The 12,605-nt window shown below is 37.0% G+C and overlaps 1 protein-coding gene across 4 annotated transcripts; it reads left to right on the top strand.

Annotated features, from left to right (window-relative positions):
* The first annotated feature begins 1,512 nt into the window (after positions 1–1,512).
* On the top strand, positions 1,513–6,694 carry LOC18433811 (FAM133-like protein). 4 transcript variants are annotated; one of them, XM_020667079.2, is made up of 3 exons: positions 1,513–1,627; positions 2,399–2,471; positions 5,484–6,694. In XM_020667079.2, the coding sequence occupies exon 3, from the start codon at positions 5,543–5,545 to the stop codon at positions 6,392–6,394; it is 852 nt and encodes a 283-aa protein (XP_020522738.1). In that variant the 5' UTR covers positions 1,513–1,627; positions 2,399–2,471; positions 5,484–5,542; the 3' UTR covers positions 6,395–6,694. The 4 variants fall into 4 exon arrangements, with proteins under 4 accessions (XP_020522738.1, XP_088712684.1, XP_020522739.1 ...); XM_088856558.1 differs by having other exon boundaries at positions 5,518–6,694; XM_020667080.2 differs by having other exon boundaries at positions 1,513–1,585.
* Positions 6,695–12,605: the final 5,911 nt, after the last annotated feature.

Genomic DNA, 12,605 nt, shown 5'->3' on the forward strand with positions numbered 1-12,605 from the left:
GGTTAAGGAATTTTAATCAGCAATCATGGGGCACTTCACCTTCAACTGTGGACTACAGACCACACTTGCCTTATCGAACCGACCTAGTGTTTCCCATGACCCACAGTCCAAGTAGGAGCTCATTAGCGGGTCACCAAAGTCTGACGTATGAGCCAATGGGTCGCAGTCCCAGTTTGTAAATTACAGATCTTCCCTTGGAGACAAGTCAAGGTCACCAAGACCTTATGCTACCATAGCTCTATGACGCATAGGGGTATTTCTTGTACATGCATACGCTTCACTCTAAAAGGTGGATTTCTGGTTTTTTCGAACGATCTATCGATATGCATGCCGTGTGATGGTATATGGATGAGGTTTTGGCCCTTGTCTCTGTAGGCCACCATCACACACAAGGGGCACACAGTCCCTCGACTCACTCATCCGAGCATGTTCTCCAACCTCATCAAGGGCTAACCCATAAACCCTCATCGGTTTGTTTTTTATGCCCAGGTAACATGGATTTTTCGCAACCGACTGGCCTAGATCGTTAAGCACATATCGGTATCAGCAAACCATCGTTTGCTTAGTATGTTCTACGAGGGACCACACTCCCACTGAGCTCATGTTCTATTTTATCATTTCATTTTACAAGCACTCACAAGGCCTTTAAAGGCCACATAAACCCAACAGAAACTAGTTCGGTCACGATTGATTTCAGTTCAGATCGATGATCCAGATTGGAAATTACCGAGCCCTAAAACACGATTTAAATGATTCATAGCATTTGTGGCGTCTCTAATCATGTGAAACGGGTTTTACAACTGATCCATCTCGAGAGAATAAATTTACAAAGGAAGGATGTGTTTGCAAAAAGGGGTGGTTCAAATCGAAACCACCTGGTTAGATTGGAATCGGTCACTGGCCAGTTCGAGTTTTGATCAGTTTCGTTGATCTGATTGAGTATTTTAAAAAAATTAAAAAAAATACATAAATTTCTAAAAAATAAGGGATTTGTTTGAAATGTGTTTTTTACTGTTTTTCATCATTTTGATAAAGATCAGCAAGTGATTTGGCCATCAATACTTATTTTTATATTTTTAAAAATTAAATTACCCTTAGGCACAAATCAATTTTTTAAAACCTTACTCTTTTTTTTTTTTTTACTCATTTTAAATTTTATTTGGATGTATTTTGTTTAATCATGTTTTGAATATACTTTCCATATCCTTTCAAATTTTTTATAATTGATTTTTTTATAAACTCTTTCTTAACCATCTAGAACTTCATTGATTAGGCTGGTCAACCTGCCGATTTGCGATTAGTCAGTATCGGACCTTGGCGGGTCCAGTTTGATTTTGAAACAACGATTCTGGACTGTGCTGAGTCACGGATCAAACGGAGGAAAATCGGTGGCAGCAGAGGTGTTGGGAATTTCGAGAGGAAAGGGACACTTGAGACATATTTTTTATAAAAGAAGGCGCAGAAGTTTAGCGACTTGAATTACCACTATAAAAACAGGTTAGGGATGCGAACGTTGGGAAGAAATTCGCTGGTCGAAAAGGAGTTGGACGCGGATCTTCTTCTCTCTTTCCTTCTCTCCACTCAAGTCTCTCTCTCTCTCTCTCTATTTGTTGCTGGGAGCTCTAAGGTTTACCGTTTTTTATTGTTTACATAAATCAGATTTTAGGGTTTGCATTGTACTTTTGGTTTTTCCACTCTGTGGGTTATTTTCTCGAGGAATTCTGTGCGCTGTATTTGTGCTTGATTTATTTATGTATCTGATTCAGTGTTCTAGGATTGTTTTCTAATAATTTCTTTTCTGCGTATTAGGGTTTATTTGCCATTAATCTTGGGCATGATTGTCATGTTGTAGGGTTCCGTTCTCATTTTTCCCCTTTTGAACTTCTTTGGTGGTATGGATCCCTAAATGGTTTTGTTTTCAAGATTTTGCGTCCTTTGGTTTTCTGCATTCTTTTGATTTCCTTTTCCAATTTGAATTCAGAAGTGACATTTTCTTGATAAATTGACTGGATTCAGAAATGGCATTGTGCTGAGGGTTTTCTTTTTCTTCTTTGGGTTGTCCACTTCTGCCTCAGGAGAGATGTACCACTATGAAAGATTTATTTTGCTAGATTGGTTACTAGAGTTTTTCTATTAGCAAAGATATTAGCCTTCGTACCTGTTTTTTTTATTTTTGCTTTCTCGTGCTAGTTAGTTTCTGGTGTTTTTCCATGATATTATAGTTCTATTGTGTTAGTCTCCTCATGATCTTTATATCGTTTAACTTGCTTCAGTCATTTATATTTATGTTTGCATTTGTTTCCGCTATACTCCATTTTGAGTTGCTGAGATAGAGTTCTTTTCTTTTTATTTCCCCTGTGATGTTTATTGTATTTTAATTCATTTTATTTCTCTTTAGAGTTGCATCGAGAAGGAAGGGGGAGTGCTGTTATTGGGCTGATAGACCGATCTGTGGTGACATTTTGCATAAGGTAAGAAATTGAAGGGTTCTTATTGCGTAATATTGTTTCAGCAATCTTTCTCTTCCTTCATCATGAGTATAAATGATTAATACTTAAAAATGAAACTAAAAACTTGTAAGAAGAAAACATATGGTGTTCTTAACTTGACACCCTCTTTCCCTCGTCCTTTCGTTTGATTGTTTTATTTATGTCTGGTTTCAACTGTAATTCGTGAGTTTTTATATAAGTGGTGAGATATTGTGATATGGAGCTTTCTGTCATGTGGCATCATTTTATTTAGTTATATGATGTGATATATTTTTCATACCCATTGGTACCTGTCATGTCATCATAACTTGTGAAAGAAGAGTACAATTGATGTCCTTCATTTTATGTTTGATTAGGAATACAGCCAGGCGTTACTAAGAACACAAGGAAATGTTTTGCTATTCAACTTCCAAATAGAAGCTAGACTCTAAGGATATCTAATTACCCATAAAAAGAGAATTTATTTGTGACTTAGTCCATTAAAAAGTTTGCTTGTCTAAAAATAAATACTTCCTTGGAAATTCATATGGCCAAAAAAAGATATTTGTTAAAGATAACACTTGATATCAAGTTTGGGGTTTATCCCAATCAATGTCATTTGCTAAAAAAATACAGGGCCTCATAGGGAACTGATCAATGCATTGAGATGTGCTTAGTACTAGAAAAAAGAAATTACTTATTAGTTTTTGTGAAAGCGATAGGAAGACTTACTACAAGCAGGTTTATATCACATATTCATCTTTCTGATACTTGTCTTTAAGTAGTATATCTTGAAACTTCTTATTTCCTTTTTGTACTTGGTGTGATGGTTAGGTGAGTTTCCTTTCTTATGCATGGATATTGGTTGGCAGCCTTAGCATGCTTAGTGAATTATGAATGCGTCGCGTGTCATTTAGTTCAGCTTATTGTTGGAGATGCTTAATGAATAAAGATCGAAAAATATATTTATAAAAAATAATAAATTCGAAAAAATGCTAGGAAAAAGTAGGACATGATTGGGGAAGATACAAAGGGTTTTCTACGTTAGGGAGAACTGATGGAGGAAATACCCTAGTCAAAATGGTTGTAATATATGAAAGCACTAACTATTCAATACATTGTAAGCATGTTTTGGCTTCTGGAATTTTTTTTCCCTTCTCTCCTTTGACATATCATAAGACGCTTTCCTCGTGTTAAAAGTAGCTCGGATGGTAACTTTGTGCAATCCATGGTTCAAAATTGTTAAAAGTAGGCTATAGTGGTTGATTTAAATTAATCATGTCTTACCTGATCCAATCTTTACCCAATATTGAATGGTGTGATATGTATAGTCAAAATCTCCAGATACGGTCAAATATCTGAGATTTTGAGGGTTATTGCCATATAATGGCAATATATGCTTTTTATAATGGCAATATATGCTTTTCTTTACAATTTGGAGAAAGCAGGCAATCCAAATCTCAATGTATCCTTTTTTTTTTCAAAGAATTGCCTGTAATATTTAAATTAATTTAATATTATTTTCTTTGCTCATTTAAACCCTGATATAGAGGATGCTACCACCTGATTTGGGCCTTGGGCCCTCCTGCTCCAAACCTTTACACCACTATTCAGAACGGTGTTTGTAAACAATGACTTGGGCTCGTCCAGGTCCGCTTCATCCTAACTCAAACTGAGTCTGTGAGTATAACAAGGGCAGACATAGGGCTCCCAATCTGATCCTACTTTGGCAAGTCTCTAGTTGACCGGATATTTTTTGATTACTGTTTTGAACATTGGTGCCACCTTTGGAAAGATGGCAAATGCCAAGTTCCAATTCGGTAGTCGGTTCTCTTTTGGCCGACCTATGTCAGTGTAGGTACTTCGTATGGCTATCCTAAAAACTGAGGATTGCATGCTGGGACTTGTGTTAATAAAACTTTTTGGTCCTTTTCTCCATCTTTGTGGGATTAGATATTTTTCTTTTTTTGGTTTGTTCCATTGGGGAACTGAAACAACAAGGATTAACTGTAAATGGATAAATATAATCATCTTTCACAGTTCAATACCAGAAGTAGTAATCAATTTGGAAGTGGAACATTAAAATAAAAACTAACAAAAAATCAAATTGATCTGAATTTTGAGCAGCTGCATCACTTGAGCTTCATCTATTGGCATCTGATCTACAACTCAAATTGATTTTTTGTTGACTCAGTGGACCACTGTTGATGTATTTGAATATGCCTACAAAGTTTGGATTTGATCATTAAACCTAGTTCCTACTTCCATCTTGAGTACAGTGTGGACTGGTTTGTCTCAGCTGGCTGAGGTTTGTAGATCATGATATTCTAAATCAATGGGGTCCTATTTGATTGGCATTGCTGAGTCTATGAAATTTTAGAGACTGTCTGGCCTTGTCAGACTGATAATCCATTCAAGTCCTTTCTGAATTAATATGGGTGTCCACAAGTTGGACTTTCAATGGTTCCCATCAACAATATGGCTGGGCACAGTGAGCTATCTTTCGTTGTCCAAATCCAACAAGGATCTCATTCATCAGGTTCTAGTTAATAGCTAACTAATAATTTCTCATCTGATGGCAGATGGCATCTAGTGATTGTTATAAAGTTATTAATGTTTTTCAAATGGTTTTATAATGTTTATAAATTGATTATTTCCTTATTTCCTTATTTCCTTACTATCTATTCATGTGAATGCATTTGTTTATAAATTGATTATTTCCTTACTATCTATTCCTGTGAATGCATTTGTTCTTGGCACTGTTATCACTAGAACCATGTAATAGGATCAGGACTCATGTAGTACCTGACATTGTCTGCATACAACTTCTTGTTGGGCACTTATCTGGAAGAGGAAGTAAGTGTTGTTCTCATACACTGGTTCTTTCTTCTGTTGCTTAATGAGCACTTCATACTCCTGTCATGTTGATAAATTCATGTTATTATAATTTTGGTTTGTGGCTTACATTTGTATGAAATGTAGGAGGAACTAACATTGTTTCTTCTCTTCTGTGAGATGCACTTCCGGGTATCATCTTACAAAAATGCAGTTATTGAGCTGGTTTTTGTCCCCAAATGGACAGCAAGAAGTTCATGCAGCTGGTCGAGGAGAAGAAGAAGAAGGTCCTTGAGAGGATGGAGGCCCCCATGAAGTGGGAGCAGAGGCTTGAGGCCGCTGCCAAGGCCAAAGCTGATGCTGAGGCCAAGGAGAGAGAAGAGAGGAGGCAGAGAGCAGCCAACAAGCACAAGAGGAAAACCTCATCAGAATCCGATTATGAATCTGATAGTGAGAGTGATGGGAAAAGGTCGAGGAGAAGGAACCACAAGAGGAAGGCCTCGTCCGAATCTGATAGCGAAGGCACCAGGAAAAGGTCAAGGAGAAAGATCCATAAGAGAAGGACCTCATCAGAATCAGATCAAGGATCTGATGGCGAAGGCACCAGAAAGAGATCAAGGAGGACCCACAAGAGAAAGACTTCATCAGAATCAGATTATGAATCCGATAGTGAAGGTACAGGAAAGCTTACTAGGAGAAAGACCCACAAGAGGAAGGCTTCATTAGAACCGGGTGAGGAAACTGATAGTGAGGGAGCCGGGAAAAGTATTCGGAGAGAGGGTCACAAGCGGCACACTCGAAAGCATGGTCAAAGGCTCAATAGGAGGGGCACTCACACGAGCTCGAATGAGGTGACAAGCAGTGAGGAATCTGGGAGCCAGTCAGAAAGTCGGAGGAAGAGAAAGAGGCATGTGAAGGCGCACCACCATAGGGCAAGCTCAAGATCATTGGATTCTGGTAGTGAGGATAATTTTTCATCGGGCAAATCATCAGATGATAACAACGAAGAGTTGGGTAAAGGTGGTGGACGTGGTAGTAAGAGGTGTTACCGCCATCATCATCGCCACCACCATGATCACCACCGCCACTGACATCAGCATCGTAGAGAGTCAGAGGAGCAGATGAATGGGAAGGTGTCATCGAGCAAGAGGGAGAGAGAGAAGTCATCGGTGGGAGAAGGTGGTCAACACCATGAGTGCTAAGTTAAGTGAGGGACTCTTGTTTGATTTTGAGGTCTGTAGTTACCATTTTTATTGTATTGCAAACAACTAATGCTGCTTGTGCTGCCTTTTGGGTTTGGGAAACGATTTACTTAGCCATATTGGATTCAGAAGGCTGGTGTGTGCGTTCCCTTTGTTTTGATTCATTCTCAGAAAATGACTTCCTATTTATTCAGGGCGTTCATCTGTTCTTTTTTTGTTGTCAGCTAACTCTTTTTTTTCATTCATATAAAATTATGTATACGTATATAAGCGTAGTTATACAAAAACTTTCATGGGAAAGGCAAAAGATTTCGTTTTCGTCATTAACCATTGTGTTCTCTTGATTTTTTACAACCAAAAAGATCTCCTAGTTCTTTACAACCAAAATGCGAAGCCGAAAAGAAGGTTTTGGGGAGTTTCAAAGCGATGCCAAAAAGAAGGTTTTGGGGAGTTTCAATTCATTGGAGGGCCATTTTGTGGTTCTCATTTTACTATCTTTCATAGAGATCTTGAATTGGTTATTATGTATTGGAAAAATTTAAGTGTGGCACCAATAGATGATAAGATGAGATAGACTAGATTTTAGATGGAGAACTTGAATTGATTATGTTGTATCTTTCATGGAGAACTTGAATGGGTTATTTTGTTTTTGGAAAATTTAGGTGTAGGTATATGTGGTGTAGACCCAATCTAGCACTGGTTAGGTGGTGAAAGTTAGTCTATGTGGAAGATTAAAAGGACGCAAGGGATGGGTCCAAAAAATATATGATTGGAAGTATTGAGAAAAGATACAGGAATTTATAGCCTGAGGGTATCATTAATATAGTAGAATGATAGACCGGAATTCATATAACGGATTCTAATTCGTTGGGAAAAAACTTTGAGATTATGAGTCGGACATATCTCAATGATAGAGCTGTAGCTGCAGTGCAAACCTGTGTCTCCAAAGTTCTTAAATCTTTTCATGGATTGAGGACAGATATAGCAGTAGCAGCAGTGCAAACGTGTCTCCAAAGTTCTTAAATCTTTTCATGGATTAAGGACCCAAAAACACTTCAGAATACTTTTAATTCGTTTTGAAGAATCGAATTGTTATCCTTATCCTTTTTTATCCATTGTCCATTCAACGGATTGCTTTTTAAGTGCAGATTCCGAGATCTATCATTCTTTACAAATGTTGCAGTTTAAAGCATGCCTCCTAGTGCATAAAAAGAGCAGTAAAGCATGCTTATTAATGTGTACAATGACCAATGCTTCATATTATAAAGTGATCCAGGATTTGTTTTTCTTTCTCTTATCAGAGTGTTACTGACCGTACATTAATACAGAAAATCAATGTAGACAGATCATCCTTACAAAAAAAGTTATTCTTATTAGGGTGTAGTTTGCTGCAACTTTGAGCAATCAAATGACAGATCATCCTTACAAAAAAGTTAGTTCTTATTAGGGTGTAGTTTGCTGCAACTTTGAGCAATCAAATTAAGGTGATTCTTATTAGGGTGTCGTTTGCTGCAACTTTGAGCAATCAAATTAAGGTGCATCCCTAATCTGTCACGAGACACAATTTAGAGTGTTAAAAAAGGCTTAGGATGTTGCAAAAATTTAATTTTTTTATCCAATGATAAAATTTTGAACTCTAAAATGGTTCAAATCAAGCAGATTTATAAATACATAAATTTTTTGAAAACAATTGGTCCAGGTAATGTGTTGCAAGATGAACTATTTTTAAGACTTGAAATCTCTTTTATTTTTCTATTCATCTCGATGTAGAGATGACCAATTAGATATTTTTTCAACATGAAAAAAACGTATTTCGAAGGATTTTAGAGGTGCACCTTAAGTCTACAATTTAAAGCGTCAACCTTAATATAAATGTTTTTCTCTTATTTATATTAGAGCAAGCTTTCTATGCTTCTCCTACAGCATAAAACTTATATACTTCTCCTTATCCAACCAACCATTCTAAATGGTGGGCTAAGATTGCCTCAATCCCAATGTCACATCTCTACACTATTTTATTTTTAATTTGTTTCTATAAACTATTTTGACACCAAATTTTGTACATACGTTCCTCTATTAAACTCGCATTGGTGAAAAATATATAAAAAAAATTTAATAACATAAAATGACCAAAATACCCCTAAAAGTTTCAAGAGTATTTTGACTATTATTTTTTATCGAAAAATTATTTTTAATATTTTTTATAGGTGCGCCCCAATAGAAGATGGCACGTACCAACTTTCATATTTATAAAATTTGTATAAAAAAAGCTAAAAATAAATACTTTGAGATGTTGGATCTAAGATCAAACGGTGAGTGGCTCTCTTGATCAAAATTGAACGGCTGGGTGGTAGGAGAAGCATAGAACTTCTATGCTATAGGGAAAAGTATTGAAACCTTTTCCTTTATATTAGCCTCACAAAACTGAAGCCATGTCACCACAACCTTGTTAATATGTCAACCTCTTGATTGGTTTCTCTATACGATTGTGAAAGTTCAAGTTGTCGAGAGTGGAGTTTGTCTCAAATGCCATCGATTGCCTTCCAGAGAAACCAGAGGCATCACTGCATATTGAAGGGCAATTCGAGGATATCATTCGGGATCCATGTAGTTGGTCGATGGTTCTTCAGTAGGCTTCCTTTCCTAAATGTGGACTGAAAATCAGCTGAGTTATGTCCTTTAAATTTATTTGGCATCAATCCCGGTTTATGATTGTAAGCTTAAGTTGTGAGTAGGGGAATAGAAGGTGATTCACTGACCTGCAAAGAAGAACATTAGGTATTGGGCGACCTCATTTTTGAAGTGATTCACAGTGAGGTGCTTGTTGAGGACAATCAGCCAAGCAAAGGCCTATATTTCGAGGGGCACGATGAGGAGGCCGCAAGTGAAATGCAGCGGGCTATGAGTCTATAAGACGAATTGACCGGAAATTCTGGCTCCCACGTAGAATTCTCCTGGCCTGCTAGAAGTTTTACAGTCTCTCCTGTTAGCGGAATGTCCTTTCTCTGAATTCAACTGACCTAGTAATCTGAGAGCCGCCTCCTATTACGAGCTCATTCACTATGGCTCTGCTGACTTAATGGCCTGGCCTTTTAGAGTCTAGGGATATTCACACATAGCAGTCGACAGCCTAACCATTTGTCTATCTGAAATCTCGTTGAGCCACCACCATTACCAACACTCATTCGACTGTAGTTTAAGAAGATAGTCTTGGAAGAAACAATGGTGGAGGCTTTCTAATTTGTCCATAGAGCACTTACAAGGTGGCCGGCCGGACGCAGTTCCGGTTAGGGGTTTCCACAATTTTTAGGATTGAAATTCAAATGTTGAATTTTAAATTTTATATTGCTTTTTATTTTAGTTGAGATTTTGTATGTTGTACACTTAGTAGTTTATAGTTTAGTAGGATAAACTTAGATAAATCCCTAAAATTAAGGGATTGCCTCTTGTATTCTTTTACATATACTCCACATTTGGGTAATACAATCATTGGAAAATTGTTCCATTTAAATTGCTCCAAGGTTTGATATTGTATCAGAGCACCTTCTCAAAAAGCTAATTCCATTGTGCACTCACCTTGATCTAGAAGTTCTTGAGGTTGGTTTTCTTTCTTCTTCCTCTCTTTTTTTTTTTTTTTATAACCATCATCTCTCTCGTGCAAAGAGAGTTCGCATATCTTTGTTGCATCTCAACTTTTGCATCCTTTCCATGCAAATAGTCAAATTTGGTTTTGCATCTCCCAATATCTCCATTGCATATCAAATTTTGCATCCTTTCCACCTCGTGCAAATAGTAAGTTGATTTTGCATGTCCATGTGGCTTTCACGTTTGCAGCTCTTTCCCTCTAATTGTTTTAGTTGCGTTTTGGTCACAGTTCTTTGTTCCCTCTTAATATTACCGCAAATTTTTTGGACGATTTTTCCTGGCTGCTTTTTTTTTTTTTTGGCTGTTGCTGCATTTTATTTTAAGCCGGGATCTCTATTTATTTGTTTTGGTGTGACATGATATCACACAACCTACAAATTAGATATAGACTCCACACGGTTGCACTTTCTCTTTCTTCAAAGCTTTATGAGCCATGACTGATATCAATAACAATACTGCTACGGATTCTTCAAATGCAAATTAATCCCTTTTTTTTTACATCATTCCGGCAGTCCGAGGACTGTTCTTGTTTCGTATCCCCTTACAGGGGTAGGGGAGAATTATTCTACTTGTGCTCGTGCCATGCGCACGGCCCTAAGTGCCAAAAACAAGTTGGCCTTCATTGATGGCACTATACCTAAACTAGAGCCTTCTTGTTCATCTTTTTTCATTTGGGAGAGATGTAATGATATGATTTTGTCTTGACTTCTTAATGCCTTGTCCAAAGATCTTGCAGAGAGTGTTGTGTTTGCCTCCACAACGCATGAAGTGTGGACTGACCTACGAAATTGTTTTTCAGCTAGCAACGCCCCACAACTTTACCAAATCAAGAAATTTTTAGCCACCTTCTAATATGAGCAACTCTCATTGTCTTACTTCACTCAATTAAAAGAAAAATGGGATGAGTTAGCCTCTCTCACTTCTTTTACTCCATGTTGTTGTGGGGCACTTAAAAATCTCAACAGTTATATCCAACAATAGTGACTTCTTAATGAGTCTTACAGCGTTGTGTGGAGTAATATTTTACTCCTCGATCCACTACCAATTGTTGCCAAAGCCTACTTCCTTATTCTTCAAGAAGAATGAAACGTGAGATCAATTTACATATACCTTCACCAGAAGCTACGACCTTTGCTATGGTCCAATCTCATGCGCTGCAAACTATAATAATACCCAAAAGAAGACAAAGGGCTGATGTTAAACTATAATTGGTCCAGTCTCAGTCCCTTATTGTATTGTGATTACTGTCGCAAAGATGGCCACACAAAGGGCTGATGTTAAACTCGTGGGCTATCCAAACAAACAAAATAAGCCACGTGCCTTCAATGTTGAAACCACTGCAGTTCCTTCCATTAGCCAACTTACATCCACAATAGCCCCTCAATTTACAGCCGACCAACACCGTCAACTTTTGCAATTGCTACAGGTACGTAATTCAAGTCACTTGGCCAATCTCGCAAATAATCTCTATTGCTCAACCTTTTCTTCATTCAATGATACAAGGATCATAGACAGTGGTGCCATTGACCACATTGTTTGTTCTCCATCTTTTCTTTCATCTATAGAACCTTCATCACCTACTAACCCTGTGAAACTGCCAAATGGTAATTTTGCACTTGTTCTTTATATTGGTACAATGATTCTTTCAAAATAAATAACTTTGCACACTGCTTTATGTGTATCATCCTTATAATACAATTTACTTTTAATACAAAAGATTACCTCTGATTTACAATGCTCAATAATCTGTTTTTTCGACCATTGTATTTTTAGGACTGGTTATTGAGGAGGACGATTGGAGTGGCTAGGGAGCACACTGGCCTTTATATCATTTATCTACCCAAAGATGTCTTTGCATCCCTAATTCACAGTTTGAACCCCATGGATTTATGGCATTGGCGCTAGGTCATCATTCTCTTGCTCGTTTACATTCTCTTATTAAAAAACAAAGACATTGTTTTCTCTAATAATTGTCATTATCATAAAGGGCAAAATAGTCACGACTTTCTTTTTCTAATAGTTTGACTTCTATTAATGCTCTTTTTTAATTAATTCATTATGATATATGGGGTAGTTATGCCACTCCATCTCGTTGAGGAACACATTATGTTTTGACTTTGGTTGATGATTTTAGTCGTAGAACTTCGATTTTTCTAATGCGGCACAAATCCGAAACAAATCAATATTTAAAATTGTTTTTTGCCTTGGTGAAAACACAATTTCATTGCTCAATTCAGTCCATTCTAACAGATAATAGAATTGAGTTTTTCTCTAAAAATATGTAACATATTTTTCAAATAAATGATGTGTTTCATCAGCACTCTTGTACTGCAACAATCTAAAAAAATAACATTCCTGAAAGTAAATACCATTACCTCCTTGACATTTTCGGGTTAATTACGTTTTTCTTTTTGGGAGATTGCATTCTTACAATAGCATATCTTATCAATCACTT

The sequence above is a fragment of the Amborella trichopoda genome, chromosome 13 (genome assembly GCF_054954075.1).
Source record: "Amborella trichopoda isolate Santa Cruz 75 chromosome 13, AtrichopodaSantaCruz75HAP2 v2.0, whole genome shotgun sequence".
In the NCBI taxonomy this organism is placed as follows: domain Eukaryota; kingdom Viridiplantae; phylum Streptophyta; class Magnoliopsida; order Amborellales; family Amborellaceae; genus Amborella; species Amborella trichopoda.